The sequence below is a fragment of the Phocoena phocoena genome, chromosome 5 (genome assembly GCF_963924675.1).
Source record: "Phocoena phocoena chromosome 5, mPhoPho1.1, whole genome shotgun sequence".
Lineage (NCBI taxonomy): Eukaryota > Metazoa > Chordata > Mammalia > Artiodactyla > Phocoenidae > Phocoena > Phocoena phocoena.
This window is the reverse complement of record NC_089223.1, coordinates 20,137,682-20,165,477: the sequence shown is the minus strand read 5'-3', so window position 1 is coordinate 20,165,477 and position 27,796 is coordinate 20,137,682. Positions and strand designations below refer to the sequence as shown.

General features: G+C 38.2%; 1 protein-coding gene across 6 annotated transcripts; it reads left to right on the top strand.

Moving 5' to 3' along the window:
• On the top strand, nucleotides 1-26,854 carry UBE2D3 (ubiquitin conjugating enzyme E2 D3). 6 transcript variants are annotated; one of them, XM_065878212.1, is made up of 8 exons: nucleotides 1-80; nucleotides 1,380-1,534; nucleotides 14,816-14,879; nucleotides 14,968-14,999; nucleotides 20,183-20,260; nucleotides 21,442-21,547; nucleotides 23,896-23,989; nucleotides 25,988-26,854. In XM_065878212.1, the coding sequence occupies exons 2-8, from the start codon at nucleotides 1,511-1,513 to the stop codon at nucleotides 26,031-26,033; spliced, it is 444 nt and encodes a 147-aa protein (XP_065734284.1). In that variant the 5' UTR covers nucleotides 1-80; nucleotides 1,380-1,510; the 3' UTR covers nucleotides 26,034-26,854. The 6 variants fall into 6 exon arrangements, with proteins under 6 accessions (XP_065734284.1, XP_065734282.1, XP_065734281.1 ...); XM_065878210.1 differs by lacking the exon at nucleotides 1-80 and adding an exon at nucleotides 278-434; XM_065878209.1 differs by lacking the exon at nucleotides 1-80 and adding an exon at nucleotides 474-600.
• The last annotated feature ends 942 nt before the right edge of the window (nucleotides 26,855-27,796 follow it).

Genomic DNA, 27,796 nt, shown 5'->3' with positions numbered 1-27,796 from the left:
CTGCCCTTAAGTCATTGCAGCGCTACAGCTCCTGTTAGCCAGCCACGAGATTCTCGCGAGATTCGCCTCCTCAATACCAAGTGAGGAAATTGGGGGACGCTGTCGGGAGGGGTATGGGGCTCGACCGCGCAGCTGCCGCTTCCATTACCTTCCTCCCATGGTCTCCTTCCGGTTCTCGATGCTTCTCTGAGTCTAAGGGTTTCCGCCGCTCGTCTACCCTTCCCCCCAGCCCATGACCTGCCTCCGGCCCCCGCCCTCCCAGTCCAACCTCCGATCTGTTTAGTAAGAAGGTGCTGTTCCGAAAAGAAGGAGAAGGGGGTTGGCACAGATACGCTCGGCCCAGGACCTGGGGAGCAAGCCGTCCTCTTTCGCCCTTAGATTCGCGCCGCGCTCGCGACGGCGGCGTTGGCGGACTGATACGCGGCGGTGAAGAGGCAGGAGGAGGGGGGAGGGGCGGAGCGTGGCAGCTGGCAGTAGTTCCGTCAGAGCGGACATCTTGTGGCTGTGTCGTGCGCGTGAGCCCCGTAGGGCCGGGGAGGCACCAGCTGCCGCGCGGGGAGGAGGCCGAGGCCGCAGCTTGAGGGAGGCCCCGGCCCCTCTGTACGCGTGGGTGTGGACGGCTAGGGGAAGGGAAGGGAGGCCGGCCCAGTGGCCGGCCGGGTAAGGAGGGAAATACAGGCCCTCGGTGGCTTGAGTGACCAGCCTGTTGGGTGGGGTAGGGTGGGAAGGCTGGGGACGCCGGGGCCTTTCCCGTTTAAGGGGGAGGGGGAATGGGCGCGTCCTCGCACCTAAGCCGGAGCCTCAGGGGCAGCTCGGGCGCGTGGTGGCGGTGGCTGGGCGGGCGGGAGCGCGCGGGAGCGCGCTGGAAGGCGGAGTGTATGGTGGCGTCAGGGGCGACACAGCATAGCTCTAGCTGAGGGGACAGCGGTACACATCCAGCCTCTGATTTATTTCCTTCCCCTCCCCGGCCGCACTTTTGAGCAGCGGCCGAAAGAAGCCGGGCGTCAGTCCGGAGTCTCCTGTTCTCCCCTCCCCCCTTGCCTTTCTTTGCCCTAGTGACGCCGGCGTAGCGCCGACTAGGCCCCGGCTCCTCCTCTGCTGGGCCCCGGACCCTGCCCCGCACCCACCCCTTTCTCCTACGCCTCTTCCTTTCCCACCCGGGTCTCTTCCTTTCGAGAGGCCGGGAAGTCACAGTTGGAGCCACCCCTCCGCTCTTCCCGGCACCCTCGCCCCCTCTTCGGGCCGAAGCTCGGCATAGAGGCTGTCGGTGGCTCTGCCGCCCCACCCACCCCGGATCGCGACCGTTTTTGAGGGACTTGGACTCGTCAGGGTCTCTGCGGGGCCTGTGCGAGTGCTGATCTGCTCCGTTTTTGCAAAAGGCGCCTGTGTCTGGCAGAGCCGGTGTGAGACCAAGAGACAATCCTTCCCAGCCGCCGGGATAATCAAGAGTTTTGGCCGGAACTTTGAACACACACCGAGATAGTGAGGAGCCAGACGAAAAGCACAGACTATGGCGCTGAAACGGATTAATAAGGTAACCCATGGGGTGGAGGGAATGGGGGCGTGAGAGGAAAGGAAGGCCCAGCCGGGAGGGAGAGCCTTGGCATTGGGGGGGGGGGTATAATTTCGGAAAGACTCTTCCTTGGGTCACTTCGTCCATTGGGGGATGGGGAACGCGGCTGTACTTTAAGAAGAAGCGAGGGGGAAAACTCAGAGCACTTGCGGCAAGTGAGGTGTTGTTATCTTGAGCGTGTTTCAATGGAATCGGTGCAAATTAGCGATGAGGGAGAGTGGTGATTGCAGGCGCCTCGATTCTTCGAGAAGAAGAGTTTAGTCCCTCTTCGGAAATGCCGGGAGACGCTCCCGTAAATGTCACGGCGCTTCCTATTCTCGGGGCTTGGAAACTTATTTTAGTTGTAAGATCAAGGCTCCGGGCCTTCTGGAAGAATAGACGGGGGAATCTCAGAGGAGAGAAGACCTAAGAAATGCAGCGGGTCCCGAACATGATTAAGGGGTCGGGGTAGAAGTCTCACCAGCTGAAGAGTAGTGAATGGGCCTGGCCAGAAACTGCTCGACTCTGGGCAGCTTGCACAGGAGTAAGTGGGGCTGGGAGGAGGTGGGCTGACACAGTGCTGCCGCTTTCTGTGTTTTGTAGTTGCGGCTTTTCACCCGAAACTGTTCATCAGAGGCGCGCCGGGAACTGATGGAAAGCCCTTCTGGAAGCTCCGTTTTGCTTTGGCGGGGGAGGGGGGGGAGAGTGTGGTGGCAGCGAGAGGAGGGTAGGTGTACCTATGTCTGCCTCAGTCCGTTTCATAGCAGCCTCCGGGGAAATTGTTAAGCTATTTAAGACGAGGTTTGATGGTACACTGTGGATCCATGTTGGAAAAAATAGGGTTTTTCGAGGCTCGGTGGGTGAGCGGAACCTCCACCTCCGGTGGTTTAGTCTCATTTTCTTGCTCTAACTTCTATCCCGCATTTTAAGATGGCGGCTGCTTTAAGTGGTTCAGGCTCTTTCCGGCATCTCCTTTCGTAATAATATGAAATAATATTCTTTGTTAAATGTTAACTTTTACATCAGGTTGTACACTGCCCTAAGATCTCCTGCTCAAGACTTAGACTCTCAGACTGTATTTCCCTTTTTTGTAACTTGTGTGTGATGTGTTTGGTTCTTGCACAATCAAGGAGGGTGGAGTATTTACAGCTAACTTGAAAAAAATGCCATGGAATAAATTCAGCCTTACTAAAACTAGGAAATAGAGGAGGTTGTGGATTACAAACTTTGGTTTTGATAGGTTGCTTTTTAAACAGTTTACATGGACGGAATGGCAAGGACTTGGCTTTACTAAAAATAGACCTGATGCTGCTTAATTTTACATTTATTTAACGTGTGACTTTGGAACGTATTTGGCAAAACTGGTATCTTATGAATGATGAAAGTTTAGATTCAAAGTATTGATGTTGAAATGGTAAGTTTTGATTTAGGCCATCACTGCATTGTCTCTGGGGGCTTGTGTGAAATACAAACTTCAGTCTTTGTATTTTTGAGACCATGGAAAAAGGAGTTTAGGAGTTAAGACTTAAAGTACAAAGGATTATTAAACATCTCTTTCTGTGACCACTTTGAAGGCCAGCAACACACTGGAGAAGCATAGTTATTTATATTTTGCAATATAGTTGAACATAGTATTCAGTACAAATCAAAACCTTTTATCTATAGGAATTAATTCGGGCCACTAAGATGTGGAATAATTTCAAATCCATAGATTTTTATGCACGTGGAACAGAACACTTTAAAGGAAGGTCTCATTGATTTTTTTTCTTTTACAGGTGATACCCAGCTGCTGTGACACCACTTTAATGATTTAAAAGCTCTAGAGAGACAGTATAATGGTTAGGAGTGTGAACTTCGGAGCAGAAATGCTCCAGTTAGAATTCTAGGGCTGGGCAGATTTACCTGTGTGCCTCTATAAAATGAATATTTGTTGTGTATGAGCTATAAATAATTGAGTGTTTCGTGTGTACCAGGCACTATTCTAGACACTAGGGTTGCAGCAGTGAGCAAAACAAATTTTAGAGTCCAGGATTTTTCTTAAGGATTAAATAAGTTAATGTGTGGCTTTAAACAGGCCCCTAGCACAAGGCACTCAATTTATTACTGCAACTTTAATTTTCAAGAGCTTTTATTAAAGAACTCTTCGACTCTAGTACTCTTCATCAATACCAGATTGTCTCCTTTTGTAAATACTTTGAAGATCTGTGTAATACAGAAACTTGACATAACACTTTCCAAACTGGAAAAAAACAGTGTTGATGTGGGACATTTTTGATTCAACCTGTAGAAAAGTTTTGTTGTGCATGTGGTTTGGTCTTCAGCTGTCACTGTCAGAATCATATGGTCAAACTTTTTAAAAAAAAAAGTCCCAGATTCAAACAGTTTTAGCAAGTGGACAACTCTGATGGGAGATGCTCTTTATTTTAAGCACCTCTCTTTTATTTTTAATTTATTCTTGTCTGCATCCCCCCAGATTCTGAATGTTAAGATATATCTATTCCTCACTGATCATTTTATTGGAATGCTTATTGTTGGAATATTTTTAATCAATAGCAGTTCATTTGATTAAGCTTTTAAATTTGTTTTCTTTCTAAAGCTTATGTTGTAGTTTTTTTGAATATTTATTAGACCGAGCAGCCTTATCAAACAGCCCTATTCTTTTTTTTTCCCCCCTTGTATTCTTTATTGGGACAAGCTGTGGTCTTATAAGGCTGTCAACAAGAATAAAATATGTGAACTCCCTAGTTGGTTGGTGGTGTTTGGGAGCCAGAGGCAGTTTTACTATTCTCATCAAACAGAATGACCACAGTGCATGTATTTTGGGGAAGTTTAAAGAGAACTTTACATAAAATGTAATGTGAACCAAGCCTGAAAGAATAGCTCATGCTTTGAGTGTTTGCAGTGTGTCAGAACTGTTTGAAGCACTTGAATTAACTCTTATGACACCCCAAGGAAGTAGGTATAATTAATATCTCCATTCTAAAATTAGAAACCTAAGGCACAGAGAGGTTTAAAAAAAAAAAAGGGTCCTCATATCATGGCAGAGTTGGGATTAGGACCTAGGCAATTTGGGCTCTGCAGTGTGTGCTCTTAACCACTACATTGTCATGTCATCTTTTTAGGGTTTTGGTATTTTAAAAGTTTTCTTTTGTATGCATCATTCTCCTAACAGCTAGACTTAGCATCTGCTCTGTATTGAACACTGTTTCTAAGCCCTTTATGAGTATCTACTTATTTAATTCTCACAACAACCATATGAGATGGATGCTCTTACCATTCCATTTTATACGTGAGGAAACAGGTATAGAGTGAGTTACTTGTCTATGGTCAGATGGCTGGTAAGAGACTGAGATTCAAATCCGATAGTCTACCTCAAGAACTCGAGCTCTTAAACTCCATGCTCTCTGCTATTTTGAACAATTTCAATTCCTAAATTTAATCTTGCTTCCTGAAATAAGCTCTCTCCTCCCACTTCACATTTAAATAATTGGGATTGAACTTTATTCTTAGGTTATAGCTTATTTGTGAGTTTAGATTTTAGCTGACATAAGTTTTGAAAGTAGTGAATTTCTTTTCGGTTAGTATCTTCAAGGACTAAGGGAACTACTAGGTGCTGACTAATCACTAGGGGCATCATAAACTTCTTTCCAGTAAGCCTGTAGGCTGTATGCATCATGTCTCAAGGCTTGTCTTTAGCCAGCTAACTTAGTTTGTAGGGCGTTTGTTGACTGAGAAATGCTGATCATGTAATGACCTCAGTTTTTTATTCGAATAAGGGTGATGTTGACACTATGCTTTGGTTTCATCATGATCGCCGTCAATGTTAATTCTAGTAGTTATCATACAAGTGGAAAGTTGAATACTCTTTAACACTGGGGAAAAACTATCACGGGATATCTCTATCATATTGCATGTTAACTCGTGCGTTCAGGTGTCCTTTGTTATCTAAGATAACAGTCAATTCTTGAGGATTTTCCAAAGCATATCACTATAATCCGTTTATTAAAGAAGACACCAAATTCCTAGTATTGAGATTAAAATGTTTCAGATTGAATTCTCAAATCCTAGATTAGCTTTTGCATTCTACTAGATTTTGGTGTATGTGGGTTTTGACATGGGTTACATTTATATATCAGAATGTTCAACAGCTTTTTAAAGAATATAGGTACATGAGGTCTTGCCAGACTTACTGAACCATTTCTCTGGGAACAGGCATAATTTTGAAATGTCCCCTAGGTGATTCTGAAGCCTCCCTCTGGTTAAGAACCTCAGACATAAGGGATAATCATTTAATCAATACTTATTGAGGTCTTACTGTTCGGCACAGTAGTCTAGTCTCAGGGGACAAAATACAGGGAAGCCTGTTACTACCCATGAGGATGTCTTCTTTGAGTGAAGGAAACGAGGGTGTAAACACATAAATTGGTATTTGTCACTCTGTACAGCTTTTCAAAATTATAAATCAAGTAAGGGAAGCATTTATTTAAAATAAGGGGAATCGTTATTCCAATGTCAGATTCACCCATTATTAAAGATAGGTTTATTTAAATGCCTTTCCTGTACGATATTTTATATATATAGTTATATATATATATTTCACTGTTTAGTGTGTTTTTCATAACTAATTCCCTTTCCAAGACAAATTAGTGTTAACAAAATTAAATGATTTTTATTTCACTGGAAATTTTGTGCTCTTGAGCTAGTTTTGCTACCATAACAATGATCTTATTTCAAAATTGTATAGTGTAATGAAAAATGGGTATGTTTAGTGAGTATATCATTTGTTAGTCTATGTTGTTAGATGAGATTTAGTCTCAAAATGGTACCCTCGGTCCTGTTACGTGGGGAGGGGAAAAGTTCAAATGAGTATTTTATACTTTGCCCAAACATCGGATTTTTATCTCCAACTATACTTTGAACATAATGTTGTATCATTCAGAGACTTCCAGCCAGCTTTTCTTAGCTAAATTTGTTGTATTTAACCTTTTGGGTCTTAGTTGTGATTCACTACTTGGTTACTTGTTCATTTTCAGGATGGAATACCTCATATTAATCCTAGCCTTGTTACAGTTTCCTGGCTAATGTATAATTGAATGTTTTCAGCCACTGGACTGCTGTTAGTTTTTGTTTTTCATATCTATAAAATGCCTTATTTGCTTTCATGGATCAAAGCTTAGGAACTAAATTTGGCTCTGTGTCTTTGCCCATTTAGAGATACTGCTTACAAAAGAACAGCTTTGAGTAATCTGAAGTGACTTATTTTTAATGGTGATCTAAAGAAAGAAAATTACAGTATTATTCATTCAGGCTATTCTTTGTACCTTGTCTGAATGAACAGGCATACTTGTCTCATAATTACAGCTAAACAGGAAGTTAATTTCTTGTTAGTGATGTAATGAGACATGGTATGCAGCACTTAACGTCTTAATCTTTAATGTAAAAGAAACTTTCAGAATTTCTTAGAAGAAATCACAAATTCCAAACTGAAATGATTTTTAAGGGGACTATTCCTTCACATTCTTACGTCCACATATGAAATTGTTCAGATCCCAAAATCTTTTTGCCAAGCTTCCTTCTTTTGAAATGACTTCCGGTAACCATGCATTTCTGAGATACTTGTTTCCTTCCTTGCTGTTTGTATCCACCTGCGGTATGTAAAATAAATTTCACAACATTGAAGTTTAAAAACTTTTTGTTTACTTGATCTTTATAAGAACTAGAGCAATTATTGTCTGCCTCATTGGGTAATTACTATTGCATTTTGACCTCTATCATTGGTCAAGATATATACCTTTATATTGCTAGGTCGTAAAGGTTCTTTGAGGGTGATTCTTATTTCAGAATTTCTTAAAGGCACTTAACTCTCCTTCCTACCTCATGCCCTCATCTCATCCAGCTCCCAAGGTAGTATTTTATGTTGCTCAGTATAGGTTTAAGAGGCAAGGGCTGTCCTTTTTGGGGGGGGGGGGGGGGGCGCTGTATTGGGTCTTAGTTGCTGTGCGCGGGCTTTCTCTAGTTGCAGGGAGCGGGGGCTACTCTTCGTTGCAGTGCGTGGACTTCTTGCGGTGGCTTCTCTTGTTGTCGAGCACGAGCTCTAGGGCACGTGGGCTTCAGTAGTTGTGGCACGTGGACTCAGTTGCTCTGCGGCATGTGGGATATTGCCGGACCAGGGATCAAACCCATGTCCCCTGCATTGCAGGCAGATTCTTAACCACTGTGCCATCAGGGAAGTCCCAAGGGCTGTCTTCATAGTGTTGATTCCCATGCTTATACAAATCTTGAAGTCAAGTAAAAGTTTTGAAAGAAATGGACCCTTGAATAAAATACAAGAAATTAACTTGCAGTAATGGGATGGACTTCAAGTTTTCCCAAAAGTGATGATAGGAAATGTATCCGTACTGCTATTATTATGACTGTGTGATGATGCAAGACGGATGGCAGAGATTGGGATAACATGATCGTGGAACATTGTGGTAATTATTGTACTTAATATCGTAATTAACTACTGTACTTGACCTTACCACAGTAGTCATCTGGGTTAAATTTTGGCCAGCCCTTGGGAGAGTGATGGAACTGGACAAACTAGAAAAGGTTATACCGGGAGTTACACTTCAGTAGCAGAATTGATTAAACAAATTTTGTTTTCATAAATGCTGACTTTGGTTATGTTGATCTAATGTATAAGTAATGGCTGTCATTGAAAGAATGTTCAGCAGAATGTGTAAATAATAGTTACCGGAGGTCTTAAATCTTACTAGAGGCTCATCTACTCTTATGGCTGCTTTATAGTTATTCATAAATAGTTCTTGTATTTCCAGTTTATAAGCCTTTTGGAGGCAGTGGCCATTTCTTATACTTCCCTGACATCTCTCAGAGCCTCTAATCTGTTCAATACCTTGGTTTCCTGTTCTTTGTAGTCTGTGGTTGGTCATTTCATATCGAGTGAGGAAGGTGTAGAGAGACTAGAGAAACAAAAACCAAATATTTAGCAGTATGTTTAGACTTCTGTTCTTGGCCAGTGTCTCTCAGCCTTTTCATGTTTTATCTCCAGCAGTCAATTGTCAAAGATACTGTGTCCCATGGTGATAGAAGCAAAGATCTTCCTCAAAACAAACTGTAGGCTTTCTGTTTTGAGTCCCACATAATGAATGGTCAGACTCATTAATGTTTAATCATGTACCTCCAGATGAGAACACTCACTGGCTTAAGCTATACCTGTTGGTTGCCTGTAAGAGAAATTTGATTGACTCCTTTTCCTATCGGTCTATTTAGGCTTTTAAAGGGAAGGGAGAAACGTATTTCCCAGTGGGAGAAGGCCTGGATTCTCACACTAGCCAGGTGTTCAGGAGGTTTCGGGAGAAGCAATTCAGAGAAAGATGATCCCGAAAGGAGACTATTTCCCCAAAAGAGTACACCATGGCATAGAAGTGTCTAACTTTGGTGGGTTTTTTTTTTCACGGAGAGTACAGTTTTTAGCATCGTACCCTGTCCTTGATCCAGTGTCCTTTCAAGGTGAGTGGAGCATTTAGCTAGTGTGTGCCAAACTCCCCTGCCAACTATTTTATTTCAGTAGTCTTGATGAAGAGTTGGGTTGGTGTGATTGAAATTTTTTTCCTCCAGTTTGCCAAGTACCATATCAAATTCTTTAACTTAAACACATCTTTGATGCAAGGACACTCTTGAGAAAGCAGCCTTAAATGTATCCCTGGACCTATTTTTCAGGTTATCTAGTAGATACACTACTTTGCTTTCCTACCCATCCTGAAGCGCAGTATGTCCTGTATCTGAACTCAGTCTTTCCTTTCCCCTCTTAAGGTGGGGGGAGGGGGGGGGTGCGGCACTAATGTAAAATGGAGATGAGACCTATTTCCATAAGGTGGTTGTAAGGGTAAAGTGATCAGTGTTTTAAGATATTTTTCATCCCCAGTGGCTTAGTTTATGTTCTTCTCTCACCTGAATTACTGCTATCGTTTCCTAATGTAGTTATCTACTCATACATCCTTTGTAGTAGGTATTCCTACAATTTGGAGGGTGAGGAGGGTCTTTGACATCCCATAAATTAAGTAAAATTTTGTGTGGGCATGTGTATTTGAGGGATAGAGGGTCAGTAGTTCATCAGGTTCTTAGAAGTCCTTGACCTTGTCACAAACAATGCTATATACATGTGTAGTAGTGAATGAAAAGGTGGAGAAATGGCAGAAACCAAATTTAGGATAGTCTTAACCTGTCAGGGAAAGGGAAGGGCATCTGGGGAGTACATGAGAGAGCTTCTGTTATATCTGCAAAACTTAAAATCTGAAGGAGGTATAGTAAAAATGTAATGTCAAGCTAGGTACACAGATACATGACTGCTTTTAGGATTAATAATTTAAAAAGTCAGTCACTCCTAATGTACTACTGCTAGTACATCAAAAAATCCAAATCTCATTTGTCTTACTCGTACTTAAAAACTATTCCTGCTTAAAAATCAGTGACTTCCCATTGGCTATGGAATAGTCTTTGCCATAATATTCAAGACTCTCAAAAGATCCAGCCCTGACTAACCTTTCTAGCCACATCTGCTACTCCCTTACCAGTACCCTGTTGTGTCTCTGGTATACCAAACTACAAGCAAGTTTTTACAGCCTGTTTTCTTTCACACCCCTGGTTTTGAATTAGTTTCTCTACCTTGAATGCTTATCCTTCCATCAAGATCCAGTTCAAATGTCACTGTTTTAAACCCAGGCAAGGTTAGTGATAACCTTTTCAGGATTCACAAAGCAGTTGAATGCCTTTACTTTAAGCACTCAGATTGTTTGAAATATAATTTTTTGGTTTTGTATTATGTCTGCGCTTTTTTTTAGCTCAGTCTATTGGGGGAGGCATTCATGTTCTATGTTTTCTATCTTGGTATTTTCAGACCTAACATGCTTGACACCAAAAAAGGTAGTCTTCATATAAATGAATAAATGCTTTGTTGGGTGAAACTTGAGCTGATATTACACTTTTTATTTTAGAAATGGATTTAAGTTAATCTTTAGTTCCTATTATTGAAAGTTTAACTTTTTACTAGGTAAGCCACATGATTTCTCCCTGCTTCCTCTAGTTTCCTTTTGAGACTTTGCTTCATTTATATTTCTTACATGTTTTACAGCACGATTAAAGCAACACATTTCATGGATTAAAATGTGTATAATTGGTAATGGGGCCCAGGTAGCACTCTGCTTAGAGTGGATCTCTCCTTACTCTGTGTTTGCTGCCCCCGCCCCTTGAAGAAAACTGGGGTGGTTAACAATCAAAGCAGTAACTGTAGGAATTAGAGCAAGCTACAACCTCAGGAACTGAAATTGTGTGTCTGTATGCCAGGTTAGTTCTTTATCTCTGCTGCCCAATGTGGCCTCTTTTTCTTTGGACTCACCATGTAATTTCAGGGCATATGCCTGCTAGTAGCTCTGGGTCACATCCTTACAGCTCCTGATTAGAGAAGGAAAAAGTGTCCTTTCCAGCTTCAATTTGAAAATCTTGGGTAGGGATAGATGGAACAAAATTCTCTGATTACCCTTTCTGAGTAGTTGGTTAATGGTGGCTGACAGTCACCCCAACACTATAGTCATACCTGTGGAGTATGAGAAAAGCATTTCCAGGAAAGTAGAAGAGGGTTTGAGTAGACAGTGGTGCATGGAAGAGCATCTGAGATGACTTATTATGCTTTTTCTCATATATTTTCACTGCTAAGATATTTTTATATCTTACTTGCTTCTGCTATGGACATAATAATGTCATGAGAATTAGTTGGCATCTTTGAGGTAAGTGCTGGTATATGATTTAAAAGATATTTTGATTCTTAAAATTACTTTAGGTCATTTTTTTATGTTGACTTTAAAGTCGATTTTGGTACATACTTGGCCGAATATTAGATCTTTGAGTATTACTTAAGAGGTTTCTTAGTCACAGAGAACTTGGAAAATAAGGCATTTAGAAATTATCTGAGGGGAATAAGAGCCTGAAGTTATGGGAGTGAAGAGCTTAATTAAACTCAGTGCTCTCTGAAATTGTACATTCACTCTAAAGGAGTGAAAATGTCAGCATATAGAGGCTGAGTGATTCAGAGATGTCCATGTGCAGGAAGACTCGTTAAAAAATGTTTTCTTAGATTTTTCATAAAACGTGCAACTTCAAAGTAGGATGTTGATATATTCTAGGTCAGCTTTATTGATTCCTGAAGTTTATGAAGTTGTTTCAGCATCACTTGGGCATTTTGTTAGACCACCCATCATTAAATTACTTTTTAATTTAAAATGCTAGATATTTTTCTTATTAACATATGTAAAAGTGTGTAAGTACAGAAAAGTACATAAATTTGGGGTAGATCTGTGTAAGAAACTCATTTTAGTAATATTTGAGTTCACATGCTTACCTGACAGTTTTAGGTAGAACCACATGAAATTGCAGTTCAGAAATGGTGAAGTATTGGTAATTTCATACAACCACATAATAACATGGTTTCTTTAAAAGCCTATCCACAAATAGCCCTCGAATTGCTGACCTTGTATTATTAACGTATATCATAGCATGAGCCATATAATTGTTAGAAGAGTATGTTATAGACAACTAAGCATAAAAATTCATCACATAGGCAAAAGATTTAAATAAGCTAAGGCTATAATAAGTAGCCTATTTATAAAGCAGTTTTGCTTTTGTTTAGTAAACAAGTGATTTGAGTGCCTGTCTAGGAAATCTTGCCTTCAAGGTGGGTGTTTCGCTTGCTGAGCACCTCATACATTATATGCCAGATAGTGTGCTGAAGTACTTTATCTTATTCATTCTTTCAAAAGTTTTGTAACAACAGGCATTTCTATTGTGTTTTAGAGATGTGGAAATAAGCCTAGGAAATAGTGGGTCTAAATTGGATTAAAAGTGAGACTCCAGACTTGATAATCCATATTGAGGGAGGTGCATATTCATTGTCCTCATTTCATGATGCTATATTTGAGCATTTGAATTGTATGCGCAAGTTTGTGTTTGGTTTTAGTAGCATTTTTGAAAATTCACGTCTTTATTGTTGTGTAGGAAAGGGGAGAGGGTGGTTTGGAACAGGTAAGTTTTTAATCTTAAAATAGACTTCTTTGGACCCTTATGTTCCGGCAGAGGAAGTTAGCCTGCATAATTTAGCTTCTGGTTTATCTTTTTTTGGTGGATCATTTAAACAACAGAACTTGTTAAATAAGTTTTGGAACATGGAAAAAAGTTCTCTTCATATCAGTTAGACTATGCTCAATCCTTATCTGCAATAAAGTATATACCTTGAGATGGTATTGAAGTAGCTTACCATTATAATAAAGTGGCTGATCATGGAATGCAAATAAATGCTTTATGAGAGTTGATCTGGCCTATGAAAAAGTCATTTGGATAGTTGATTAGTTCAAGCTGCCAGTATATTTTTTTTACTCAAAAAACTATGATTCAGTTCTAAGCTAAAGCTGTACATAGTTTCAGTTTCTTTTAACTAGTTGCTTAACTCTGGGATAAGAGCTTCTGTAATTAGTACTGATCAGAATCTAAGTGTCTGGAATGAGTTTTCCCCCTTTCTTTAAATACGTTGAACAAATGAGGTATATTTACATGGGCAAGCATAAAAGTCTGATCTGATCTTCCAGTCATCTTAAGATTGTGACTCCTGGGATTCCCTGGCTGCCTTGATAACCTTATAAGCAGTCATAGTTTGAGATTCAGAAGCAAATTGGCAAAGTGTATATCAAGGCACTCCTTTGTCCCAGTTTTGTTTTTGAGATACAAAGTAATAGATGTGCAACATAATAATTTGATATATGTATATTGCAAAATGATTACCCCTCAAGAACAGTTCTTCTGCATTGACCTTTTTTTTTTTAATGGAGTGAATCTAGACTGATATTCCTGAACAATTGGCTGTTTTCTGAAGTGCATTATTTTGCCCATAGTAAAGGCAAATATTTGATCTGTCTTCCTGCAGTGTATTCCCTGCCTTTTTCTTAGAAGTCCATTATTATCTCAAAGGTCTATAAATCCCTGTACTGTAGGAATTTATATATAGGTATATAGAGATAAAGCTGTATCATTAATTTTTTTAAACTTGTAAAGAAGCAACTCTGTTTTCTTACTAGATTATCCATATGGTTTATGCACAAGTCATGGAAGGGCTAAATTACACTTACGTTGGAAATATAAGGTCAAATGGAATTGTGGATACTGCTTGTTTTACTTCTTAGCAAAAAAAGCACAGTGCTTTTCTACCTGGAGAGGAAGGTTTTTCCAGAGATATACTCAATGTTGAGTAAAAGATAAGGTTGAATTGAGGGATAAGGAGATCAAACCAAAAGGGGTACTTACCTAGCCCCATGAGAGATTTTTTAAGGAGAAAATGTGGTCACTGGGTAGTGTGGTTCAGAAAAAGAGTATTTAAGACAGCAGACAGTATTTAAGACAGAGCCTCTGAGATGGTCTGAAAGCTTAGCAAATAACATGAATGTTGATAACTGCCCTAAGTTCTTAACCTAGGAAAGTGTCTGATAACAACTTTTTCATTTTGTAAGAGGACAGCTTTTGTTCATGTACAGGCACACCTCAAAGATATTGAGGGTTTGGTTACAGACCACCCAAATAAAGCAAATATCACAATAAAGCAAGTCACATTTTTTTCCCCAGTGCATATAAAAGTTAACGTTCACACTACTGTAGTCTATTAAGTGTGCAATAACATTATGTCTTTTAAAATGTACCTTAATTTAAAAATACTTTATTACTAAAAAACATCGTCTGGATCTTCAGCAAGTTGTAATCTTTCTTTACTGGTAGAGGGTTTGAAATATTACAGAAATTATCAAAATAGGATACAAAGACACAAAGTGAGCAGGTGCTGTTAGGAAGATGGCACAGGTAGCCGCAGACCTTCCATTTGTTTTAACAAAACAACCCCCCCCCCCCACCGCGTATCTGTGAAGCATGGGAAAATGAGGTGTATGCCTGCAGTAAAACTTCATAGCGATGTGTGTGTGTGCTTTTATGAACCCCTGGCCGAGATGATTGTCTTGGTATGTGTCCATAAAATAACTGTGCCTAGTGTGTCCCAGAAACTGGACTAGGGTTACTTATGTTTTCTTTCCAATAGAATGTATTGTTGATGTAAGTTGTGATTATATGTCCCTTAAAGAATGGTGTAAAAATAACTGGAAGCAGATGACTGTCTTTACTTGCTTGTGTTTTCTATTATGGTTACATGATCCAGCATTTTCTGTCTTGGTGTAGGAACTTAGTGATTTGGCCCGTGACCCTCCAGCACAATGTTCTGCAGGTCCAGTTGGGGATGATAGTAAGTAATTTTCAAGTTGATTTTTATGGTTAGTTTCAAAAAAGCTTGTGTATTTTTAGATAATAACAAGAGTGTTTTCTTTTTCTAGTGTTTCATTGGCAAGCCACAATTATGGGACCTGTAAGTACTGAGAATTAAGTTTTTGCTTTTAATGAAAATCCAGCATTGATGTAGTTAGTAATTTTTAATTAAGCCTTTAGCTTTATTTTATTACATTGTAATTTTATTTGAGATATGCCATAGTTGTTGCACTACTTTTGAAAGAAACAATTGGTCATTAGTTAAGTATACTGTAAGTGTCTGTCCCTGTGTTCAGGTTCTAGAGTATGTATAGCTTTTCTGTGACCTATCAAATATCTCTTCAATTCTAATTTTCTTTCATAGCAATGTAAAGTATTGTCACAGAGCTTTCTGACTTATAGCCCATTAGTTTTCTGGCTGTACCATGATATTACTCAAAGATCTTACTCTTTTCTTGTAGCTGCCTAAAATCCAGCTTAATTGTATTATTTTGATATTTGAGTTTTTATAGAATTTCAATTTCATGTAAAATTTGAATATTTTTAGGTAGATAGTGATATTTTGTTTTATCTCATTTTGGCCATGCCATGCGGCGTGTGGGATCTTAGTTCCCTGGCCAGGGATTGAACCCGCGCCTCCCGCGTTGGGAGTGTGGATTCTTAACCACTGCATCGTCAGGGAAGTCCTTAGAAAGTGATATTTTGAATACAGCAAAATTCCTTTCTATCCTGGGTAGATAAGAAACTATATGTGCTGGATAATTGAATATTCAGAATTATGGATACCATCTAAGAGTTTCACAGAATTAAAGCACAGTAAAACATCCTGGGGTAAGACTGTATCTTGAACAATACTTAACATTTTTTTTTTTTTTTTAACATTTTTTTTTGACGTGGAAGGCACCTAAGGATTTCTGTTCTGAGGGGGGTGTGTGTGTGTGTGTGTGTGTGTGTGTGTGTGTGTGTGTGTGTGTGTGTTACTGAATTTTCTGCTTTCTTCCCCCTTTCGGTATTTTAATCTCAGCATAACTGGCAGTAATGTACTAGGTGAGATAATGGTCAGTAAGTAGATATTTATAATTCTAAAAGAAGAAATGCCCTTGGGAAAAAAAGCTAGCCAGTGGGTGGGTTGGTTTAGCAAGTGTTTATTCAGCAGTTCTGATTGTAAATCACATAGAGGGGGGATATTTAGTTTAACAATTTGAGATGTGTCTGTGATTGAGATCCTAATGAAAAAACTACAGAGTCAGGGTTGTTTCCAGTTACCTCAAGGTCTATTTTTATTGTTTTAAGTGCTTGCTTTTGTCTAATGGGTGACAAAATTGTGATTCCCGCCCAGCCCCCACCCCACCCCCACTTAAATACATATAGTTAAGTAACTCATGGCTTACCCAGTTAGGCCCATACAAAGTTTTTTTTTTTTTGGCCCTGACCAGGGACCAAACCCGTGCCCCCTGCAGCGGAAGCATGGAGTCTTAACCACTTGACCGCCAGGGAGGTCCTGGCCCACACAGTGTTTTACACGTTGATAATCTTAACATAAAAACCCTCTCACTAGACCCTCCTTCTGCAAGTGTGGGGTGGAGTAGCAGCTGCCTCCTTTCTTCAGAAAATGTGTGTCTGCCACAATTTCTACCAGGTCCACTTAGGCACTTAGAGTTGCAACTTCTAGAATTTTCCCATTATAGATCACCAATTTTCAAAGCAAGGAATTCAGTAAAATGCCTTGCCATATCTATACCAAATAAAGCTCATCTTTGATTCAGAGTGCTTTAAGATAGTCTCATAAAAATTAGTTGTCTGTACTAATAAAGCACAAAAGAGTTGGTAGTTAAGACTTAAAATTGGGTGGTGTGCATAATAAACCAATTCTTTTAAGTCAGTGTAATGTTTTTCTGCTTGACTTTTGAGACTTCGTTATTTTATTTATTCCTTCCCAAAAGGTAAGGGATGCACCTATAGTAAATCAAAGTGAAGCATAATTGAGGAGTTTGTTAGTAATTTTCCACAAAATAGAAGATTGCTTATCCTGAAGAATTTTTCAGCTGTTAATTTGCTTTTATTTTCAGGAAACATTTTTTATTTATATGTATTTCAGATTATGGCTATGCTTTGCTAATTTTTTCAGCAACCTTTTAATATAAAGGAATAGCAGTTTTCCGCTTTTTGAAAACAAATATTTGATTTTCAGAACTATTTAAATATTCCCGATTAACAAGAGCAAAAAATATATTTATACCATAACAGCATAGTTCTGCTTTAGTAACATTAGTCTCTGAAATGTACTTGTTTTCTGAGGAGGTTAATTTTCACTTTTGGGTAATTTCAGGAATGAGTCAAAAGTTATAAAAACTCACACAAAATGCAGGTTTTAACTGCACGTTTTGTAAGTAAGCACCTAAGTTTAGATGCCAGCTTGTAAATGGTTAATCATTATCCTTACTATGAAGTGTATCAATGAAACAAGCATGCTCTTTTGGCTTTTGACTTCATCTTTATGACAGAACGTCACAGTTTGATTAGATAATATTATTTTGTTAGTATGCCTACCCTAAGTGGCATGCAGATGTGACCCAAAACAGTAGGGCTAGTGGTGGCATAACAATCCATAAATCGCAGATCTGCTGGAAGAATAAACGTTAACAAAATTATTTTGCTTTGGAGTGCTTCTTAGGTCAAAGTGATGGCAGTGTCACAGAACTAGATTTCTGACTCTCTAAGGTGTGGATCGTCTAATTGAGGTTTCATGACAGTTACTATTGGATTTTGATGGATTATATTAAGGAAATCTTGATGGTTGAACAAAAATGCTTGGTTCTTAAAAACTACGTGCTAGCTTATTCTTTCCGAAGGCAAGATACTGCGGAAGCACAAATGCCGATAAAAACAAACCATTGAAAGAAGGTGGCAGTGTTGCTTGTTATGTGGTTTTTAAACTTTTGTTGGTTATTTTGTGCTATGTTAAGGGAAATTTCCATGAAGAATTGATGCAGTGAGGAGAAACTAACTTCCTTACATATTGTTTCTGATATTTATGTGCCTGACTTTTTAAAATTGTAAACAGAGCTGGCAGAAAGACATTGTTGAAATTATTTTGAGAACCACGTTAACTTCCATCTAATCTATGATACATAGCCACAGAAGAAAGTACCGTATCTGTGAATAATGTAACTGTTGGCAGCCTGAGCAGAATCAGATACAAAAACCATCTGCAGTAAAATATTTGGTCCATCTGAAGTAAGATCTTGAACTAAAGCAGTGGGTATTGTTTTATTGTTACATAAGGGTGAATTTTTCAATTTATGTTGTTTATTATGTTTTTCCTGCAAAGGCTAATAATATGTGAAAACTCCTCTTTAGTACCTTACTCTTTTGCGGTCTGCGGACCTCTTACTATTGTGGCCTATCCCGTTGCGGAGCACAGGCTCCGGACGCGCAGGCTCGGCGGCCATGGCTCACGGGCCCAGCCGCTCCGCGGCATGTGGGATCCTCTCAGACCGTGGCACAAACCCGTGTCCCCTGCATCGGCAGGTGGACTCTCAACCATTGCGCCACCAGGGAAGCCCACCCTCGTTCATTTTTCATAATAGCTATAACATTTCACTGTATCTCCCTTTACCAGACTGTAAGCTCATCAAGATAAGAAATTGTTCTGTGTCCCTTACATATACTTAGTAAATAGAACGGCGGAGTTAAAGTAATTCAACTAATGTTTAATTATTTTACAGAGGTCTGGGGATTAAATGAACTTACAGCGTCAGACCTGTGAAGGTTATTTGCCTCACATACAGAGTGGGCATAGAAAAAGGCTCATATTAGTGCTGTATACATCCTCACTCAAATGGAGAGGAATAGGTGTTGGTAATAACTCAATTACTGCAAATTTTGAAACACGTCTTCAGGTTGGCTCTTTGCATATCCAGAGACAATTATGCAATCCCTTTTTTAAAAAAAAAATTTGACCTTAAAATCCTTGACTGGATCACCATCTTTTGTCGTCATTCTTTGATCTGAGTCAAGCAGTGGTTTTCAGAAGACCTGGGTTTGAATCCTGGTTCTATCGTGTATCAATTGTATACTTCACTAAGTTATTTCAAGTCCTATTTTACTCAACTCATAAAATGGGAACAGTGTCTTTTTCCTTTTATTGGTTAATCAATTAAATGTAAAATACTCGCAAGTTTCTCCCAAATGTTACTTCATACTAACATTCTATAATATTTATTTACTGAGGAGTTCTTCATACTCAAAGTGGGCAGGACAGCTAAGGAGAAAAAGTAGTGCTGTTGCTTAAAATTCTGTATTTTCTGTTGAAATGGACCAAACAAACATTCCACAGTTTTCCAAATCTAGTAATCCTGTGTATTGATTGGCTGTAGAGAACTCAGTAGTGTGCTTTTGAAGAAAAGACTTCATGGTTTTTATTTTTTAATTATTTATTTATTTGGCTGCATTGGGTCTTCGTTGTTGTGTGCGGGGTTTCTCTAGTTGCAGCGAGCAGGGGCTACTCTTCATTGCAGTGCGCGGGCTTCTCATTGTGGTGGCTCCTCTTGTTGCGGAGCACTTGGCTCTAAGCGCGTGGACTTCAGTAGTTGTGGCGCAGGGACTTAGTTGCTCCGCGGCATGTGGGATCTTCCTGGACCGGGGCTCAAACCTGTGTTCCCTGCATTGGCAGGCAGATTCTTAAACACTGTGCCACCAGGCAAGTCCCAAGACTTTATGGTTTTTAAACGAGAATTTTGAGGAGCCAGTTGGGAACTAAACTTTCTTTAAAAACATATTCTGTTTCTGTTCTACTTGTCCTACTGAAGAGAGTTGTTAACGTTACCTACAAGACCTAACTTTTTGGTTTGCCAGTAACCAGAATAGCCTGTTGAGGTACAAAGCCATTTGTGTATATATGACTATCATTAGAAGAAATAGTCTACAAATAAATGTAAACTTATATTTTCAAATTATAACTTGGTACATTATTATGTAGACTTTTATTGCTAAGTATACTTTGTGAGAATTGGGGTCTAGAACCTTGTGTTTCTAGGTTATTTTTTCTAAATTTCTTTAACTTACATAAAGTAGGATCTAAGTAAAGTAGGGTTCATTGTTCTATAGGAAATATTGTGATTTTTCATTAATACGAACTTCATTGTGGGATAATTTAGACTCTTGCAGTGTTAATAGGTAATTTTGCTTCATATTAGAGAAATGCTTAGAAAATAGAAATGTTACATGAATTATCTAGCAGTAACATTTAAAATAGAGTTAAGCATATTTTTCTTTTCACAGAATGACAGCCCATATCAAGGTGGTGTATTCTTTTTGACAATTCATTTTCCTACAGACTACCCCTTCAAACCACCTAAGGCAAGTATTTCCCCTCCAAATTTGTGAGTATAGATTTGTGTTCTATTTCAAAAATAAGAATTTCTAATTCTTAGAAATTAGGGTTCTGTGTAAGTCAAGGTTAAATTGATATGAATGTATAGTGAATAAGAATAATTGAGGCTGAATGTATATATTGAGTTGAATCACTGATGTTGAATGCTGACTCTTAACCTTTAGTTAAAAGAGCAGCTAAATCTGGATTTGAACTTTGTAAGTGGAGGTGAGAATTGCCGTATCCTTAATGTTGCAAGGCTCAAATATACCATGTGAAAGCTTTTTTTATTTTCCCCTTTATTGTGCTTATACAGATTTGGATTATTACCCTAGTGTCTTATAATACTAGACTTCCAAATATCCAACTTCAGTATGCATTTTCACATGTTGCTAAAAATTATACCGTATTTGTATTGGGGTTTAGACAGACTGTAATACATTTTGGGCTTTGAGCTTGCACACATAACAGTAAATTTATCAAAACTCAAGAGTTGCTTAATGCACTGGGGTGACTGGTTTATAGGTATTAAAAGCATGTGGTCCTTAATTTTTTGAGCCATTGAGATAAACTCATTCTATATGAATAACTATGGAAGATAATATATATAGAACATTGGCACTTCACTAAAACTATCTTCACAATTATAGGTGCATATGACAGTTATTTTAGATGAAATGCCTTTGTGATATTCAAATTTGTGTTTTTTATGTACAGTGGAAATGGAGGCTCAAATACATACCTTTGTAACTCGATGCCTTAAATGAGCTGGCCTGGGTGTTTTGGTTTACATCTGGAAGTTTCTTATTTTTAAGTGAATGTTAAATACCCTTCAAATGGCTCTTTGATACTCATGATATGGTAGGGCCAAAAGTTAACCTTCAGAACAGCCCACCATATCATTGACAATAAAATTTTTGCCCCAAAGTTGTATTTTCCATTTTAATTAAAAATAGGAGAGCCCCTGAGGGATCTTGGTCAGAATATAGAAACCAGTTTCTGTAATATTTGGTCCTTTTAGGTGTATTAATTAGGTTTTAGCTATTTGATTTTTTAGAATTTTAACAGTATTTTGAGTCTTGCTAAAGTCTTCTGCCAAAGTTTATGGTGCTTGTTTTTATTTGGGAAAAATACCTAAAGTTTTTTTTGTTTTTGTTTTTGTTTTTAGGTTGCATTTACAACAAGAATTTATCATCCAAATATTAACAGTAATGGCAGCATTTGTCTCGATATTCTAAGATCACAGTGGTCTCCTGCTTTAACTATTTCTAAAGGTAAAATAGTTTTAGAGAAAGTCTTGAGAGGCTGATTTTCTGATAGTTAAAGGAGTTTCATTTTTGAGCCTACTTTTCTGAGTATTTTTATAATGACAACTTTTTGATAAAGGTGGGGAAAGGAACAAATTGATTTCTACAGTATTTTTCAGTCCCAAGCCACCTGCACATCTCATTCACTCGTTGCCTAAATTTTAGCTAAAACGATACACCGAAAGTTCATAGAGCTTTTGAAACTTGAGCTTTCTCACAGAAAAATTGTGATTTTGCTTTCCTGTGTTTATTATTTTTTAGATAAAAAAACCTTTTTTAAAAACCTTTAGTTAGGTGTTTTGTGATCATGGTAGGTTGTTCCTACCTAATAATAGTCTAAAATGTATAGTCTTGGGAAGGGCTGTAGATAAATTCTGCTCTTCTACTTTAATAGGGATCCATTATGTGACATCTTTAATAGGTTGTCCAGTCTCCATGTAAATATCCCAGATGGAGATGGAGTGTCTCTCCATCTCTTACTCTTTGAATGACTCTGGTGGCTTTTATGTCGCTTTTACCCCACAAATAAAATCATCTAACACAAAACTACTTAATGGGAAGGAAGTCTGCCTTTTAGTAATTTTCAGTTTTGGAGTATTGGCATTCCTTAGTACACAAAATTAGTTTTTAATGTTGCTAATTATGACATTATTTCAGATATTTGAGGATAGCAGCTGACTCGAAGCATTCTCAATTTCTGGCTGAGTACTTACTTATTGCTTCTTGAAATAGTTAATTGTGTTTTACCAAAAGTTTTATTTATATGAGTATGGTAAATGCAAAGTGAAACTGGTTTTGTTTGTTCATTTGTTGTTGTTTTTTGGTTTTGGGGTTTTTTTTTGCGGTACGCGGGTCTCTCACTGTTGTGGCCTCTCCCGTTGCGGAGCACAGGCTCCAGATGTGCAGGCTTAGCGACCATGGCTCACGGGCCTAGCCGCTCCACGGCATGTGGGATCTTCCCAGACCGGGGCACGAACCCGTGTCCCGTGCATCAGCAGGCGGACTCTCAACCACTGCGCCACCAGGGAAGCCCCTGTTCATTTGTTTTTTAAGGCAGGACATCATAAAGCCTCTCATATGCTTGTACAGTGCTTTTGAATCTCCTTAAAGGGACTGTGTAGCATTCCCAAAATTTTATTTGATAGGAAATACTTTTTGCGGGGAGAAAGAAAAACAATTTGGGTGAATGCTGCTGTAATTCTTTTAAGTGAGGCATAATTTTAAGCCTATTTTTCACCCTCTTGGATACATTCAAGTTTCTTTTCAGATCAGGCTCTCTAAACACCAGATATCTGGTATTAAGAAAGCTTTAATACTAGGTTCCAGGTTATTTTTTTAACCATCGTTGGGAATGCACTGTAATACTGAATACTTTTTCTATAAACGTGGGTTTAGTTTTATATCTGCCCCCGCACTTGGGTTTAAAATTATATGTGCGATAATAATGTTTTTTGACCACTTTAAGCTTTTATATCTTAAACTTTTATAAAAACCTTGCACAGTGTCTGGCACATAACAGACATTTAGAAGGAATTAGGTACATGTTCCATGATGCTTGGCATCTTTTAAGTTGATATTTTGAACAGGACAGGGTAAGAGCTAGAGTTGAAGGCCCACTTAGTAATAGATCTTGGCGTTGTTAAATTTAACCAGTACTTTTGTGATATGGTCTCTACCTTATAAATTCAGGAAGACAAAACATACAGTCAGTGGGGGCAGTTGTGAATTTCTGTGAAACTCCCTCGAGAGCAGGACAGAAAGTGGATTTTTTTTATCATGGCAAACAGCTAAGAATAATACTGCACAGATGTTCCCCAGATATTTTTATTCAAGGTCCCCCCCACCCTGCAGAGTACCAAGAAACTCCAGTTACTTAAATTCTTATACCATTTTATTTTAAAAAGTAATACAGGGAATTCCCTGGTGGTCCAGTGGTTAGAACTCTGCTACAGGGGGCACGGGTTCGATCCCTGGTTTGGAACTAAGGTCCCACATGGCTTGCAGCACGGCAAAAAAAAAAAAAAGGTAATATAAACTAATATGGCATCATTTGACTGTCTTAGAACCCCTGATTTTGGCAGATTTTTATAGCTAATCAGTAAACTTGATGCCAGCAAAGATCTATTTTTAGTATTTCTTACCTACCAGGAGCTTGTCTCCTATAAAGCAGAATCTCTGTAAAGCTTTGTCTTACAGAGGTTAAGATATAAACTAATAAAAATCTTTTGAAGATTGAGGTTTATAATACATGTTTTTAAATACTTGTATTTATCCAAATTCCTGATGATGGGTAACAGGCATTTGTTTTCTTCCAGTTCTTTTATCCATTTGTTCACTGCTATGTGATCCAAACCCAGATGACCCCCTAGTGCCAGAGATTGCACGGATCTATAAAACAGACAGAGATAAGTAAGTATGTACTAGTTTAAGAAAACAGTATAAAAAGTGGCTTTTCTTAATGAGTTAGGCTTATACTTTGCTGTAAGTCATCAGGGCAACGCCAAGAAGACTTGATGCTTATATCTGGTAAGATGATAGTTGAAATGTGCAGAAAGCCAGTTACTGAAATGTGATTTTTTTTTAATTACTAGGTTTTGGTTTATGTAGCAATAAATAGCCCATCTAAAAATGTTTTATTTTTCTAACATGTTGAACGTTTTGTCACTTTGTTTTGAGGAAGAAAGGTATTTTTTCTTCACCCCAATTATGTTTTTGAAAAAAAATATCGGTACTGTTGTAAAAATTTGGTCTAAATTTTTTATATATTGAATTCTTTATGTATGTACAACTTTACCATTATAACTTTTGTATGTTATAATTAATGCTAAGTATACTTGTTCAATTAGGTACAATAGGTTAGCAAGAGAGTGGACAGAGAAATACGCTATGTTGTAGGGTAAGAGGATCTGCACTCTATGGTGCGCTTATTCATGGTACTGCCAGCACTTGAGTGCTGCATGCGTTAAGGCACTGTATTAACTAACAAAAGGTAACAGATGTGGCAGTTTTCTGAAAACTGTACATTTAACTGCTTGATCTCTGTTTAGCGTGAAAGTATACCCAATAGTCATTATTGCTTGAGAGTATTTTTGCATGGCAAACCAGTTATCTAGCACCAGTAAGAAAAGAAAATTTTAGTTTCTTTTTCAAACTACTACAGTATTTAAATTTTAACTTTAAAATTGGTATATTTTAAACTTCAGTACTATATGGAATGTGGTAACTTGGTTAAAATTTTGCCAAGAGATAACAATGTAAGGGAGAAACACTTTTAAGCCTCACCATCTATACTAAATGTTCATTACTGACAAGCATGCATTAGTGTCAGCTATACTTTGTGGCTCCCCGTATGCTAAATAAAAACCTTTGTTTTAAAGTGCTGGCTTTACAAGAGGTATCCTTAAATGAAGTAACCATGAATTGGAGGAAAGAATTTTTATATGTTAAAGTTAGAAAAATGGTTGAATTATGTTTAGTTCTCGGTTTGAAATGAAGTTAGTTAATGTTTTATAGAGGTCAAGCTGTAAATATAAATCAAAAGTTCTCCTATGCCCTTTTATATATTTGTTTCTTAAAGTTATCACTTCATTATTTGTTCGGGTAAGTGGCCTGTGGCATGGTTGTAATACAAGGAGAAATTGATAGCATTTTATCAGTATTAGTGATCTTCCTCAGTAATAAATAACCTTGCTCAGGTATGAATTACCTATTGCTCTTTTAAAACAAAGATGCCCCCAGTTGTACTCCAGTCTCATTCATCAGGTCTCAAGTGGGGCTTGTTAGCGCCAATCACCACACTTTAAAAGTTACACGTAGTTTTGATTAACACATGACACACCCACCTCATCTTGAAAATTACTGCTCTTTTATCACCTTACCCAGTGTCTTTTCTGCCTGTGCCGAAGTCTCAAAGGCATTTTCTCTTTTGGTAATATCCAGGGTCAAGTAACTTTTCAAAGTCTAGGATTCAGATAAAAATGTTTCAGTTCATTGTTTGGTCTGGCTTTAATGGAAATTGCTATAGATGTACAGAATCTGCTGTTCTGATGAATTGTAAAAAAAAGATTAAATGTTAAAATTTGTTGGAATGGATACTAGTTGTAGAGTTTCTAATAGAACATTAGCTCAGTGGTAGGAGACAGAAAAGGTCTTTGATTTTTGTTAACCATTCTATGTTTTTATTAAAATACTACTTTCAGTGTATTAGGACATTGTATTGAAGCCTAAAGTTCTCGTTTCCTACATTGCTTTGAGTATCAGTGCTTTTTCTTCCTTGTTGGCTTTATTCTAATCATAGCCATTAAAGGTGACTCCCTGGTGAGTCTAGAGGTAAAATAGATTCTTTCCTTCCCTTTTAAGTATTAAAAATTATTTTAACTTTTTAAATAACATCTTTTTTATTTACAGGTACAACAGAATATCTCGGGAATGGACTCAGAAGTATGCCATGTGATGCTACCTTAAAGTCAGAATAACCTGCATTATAGCTGGAATAAACTTTAAATTACTGTTCCTTTTTTGATTTTCTTATCCGGCTGCTCCCCTATCAGACCTCATCTTTTTTAATTTTATTTTTTGTTTACCTCCCTCCATTCATTCACATGCTCATCTGAGAAGACTTAAGTTCTTCCAGCTTTGGACAATAACTGCTTTTAGAAACTGTAAAGTAGTTACAAGAGAACAGTTGCCCAAGATTCAGAATTTTTTAAAAAAATGGAGCATGTGTATTATGTGGCCAATGTCTTCACTCTAACTTGGTTATGAGACTAAAACCATTCCTCACTGCTCTAACATGCTGAAGAATCATCAGAGGGGGAGGGAGATGGATGCTCAGTTGCCACATCAAGGGAAGCAGCATTATTCTAGCAGCATCCATTCTTGTGTAAGCCTTCCACTGTTAGAGATTTGAGGTTACATGATATACTTTATGCTCATAACTGATGTGGCTGGAGAATTGGTATTGAATTTATAGCATCAGCAGAACAGAAAATGTGATGTATTTTATGCATGTCAATAAAGGAATGACCTGTTCTTGTTCTACAGAGAATGGAAATTGGAAGTCAAACACCCTTTGTATTCCAAAATAGGGTCTCAAACATTTTGTAATTTTCATTTAAATTGTTAGGAGGCTTGGAGCTATTAGTTAATCTATCTTCCAATACACTGTTTAATATAGCACTGAATAAATGATGCAAGTTGTCAATGGATGAGTGATCAACTAATAGCTCTGCTAGTAATTGATTTATTTTTCTTCAATAAAGTTGCATAAACCAATGAGTTAGCTGCCTGGATTAATCAGTATGGGAAACAATCTTTTGTAAATGCAAAGCTGTTTTTTGTATATACTGTTGGGATTTGCTTCATTGTTTGACATCAAATGATGATGTAAAGTTCTAGAGAGTGAATATTTTGCCATGTTCAGTTAAAAGTGTGCAGTCTGTTACAGGTTGACACATTGATTGACCTGATTTATGCAGAATTAATAAGCTATTCAGATAGTGTAGCTTTGTAGGCTGCACGTGATACTGGCAGCCCGGGAGTTCATTGATGGACTTGGGACCCAGCAGTTTTGAAACGTGTATATGGAGTTTAAGAAATTTATTTTCCAGGTGCAACCCCTATCTAACTAAATTTTTTCTTCACCTTGTACACTTGACAGCTGAAAAAACCATAACATGGGAGTAATAATGGGTCAAAATTTACAAAATAAAGTACTGTTTTGGTGTGGGAGTTGTCATAAGGCTATGTTGAAGTGACTTAACTATGTGGGATATTGAGTTTTTTTTTTTTAATGGAGTGAGTATCCATTAAAATGAATTTGTTCAGCCATTTACATTAATGAGCATTTAAATGCAACAGATATCATTTCAGGTGACTTAACATGAATGAATAAAAGTCAATGCTATTGGATTATTTTTGTTTGACAAGTGCTATCTGTGCCACTTATTTAACTTCTGTAGTAACAAGGGCATTATCATTCTTCACCCTTCCTAATTCTGACCCTATAGTTTTATTACTTTTTCCTAGTTATTTTGATTTGTCCATTGCTTTCTTACAGTCCTGTATTCAATTTCTAGCACATCTGTGACTTTTCCACTTCCACATTTTTGCACTGCTTACACTTATGTGCAATCTTATTCCTTGTCTGCGCACAGATGTGGAAAGTTAGATATAAAATAAATGTTAAAGCTTGATTTTTATAAACATTTTAATATG

Bases quoted from the DNA above. Each gene is read 5' to 3' on its own strand.
- UBE2D3 (XM_065878208.1), top strand. From the start codon at position 8,120: ATGGAACTGGACAAACTAGAAAAG. The intron at 14,880-14,967 runs GTAAGTAATTTT...TTCTTTTTCTAG, and splicing joins AGGTCCAGTTGGGGATGATA to TGTTTCATTGGCAAGCCACA. The intron at 21,548-23,895 runs GTAAAATAGTTT...GTTTTCTTCCAG, and splicing joins TGCTTTAACTATTTCTAAAG to TTCTTTTATCCATTTGTTCA.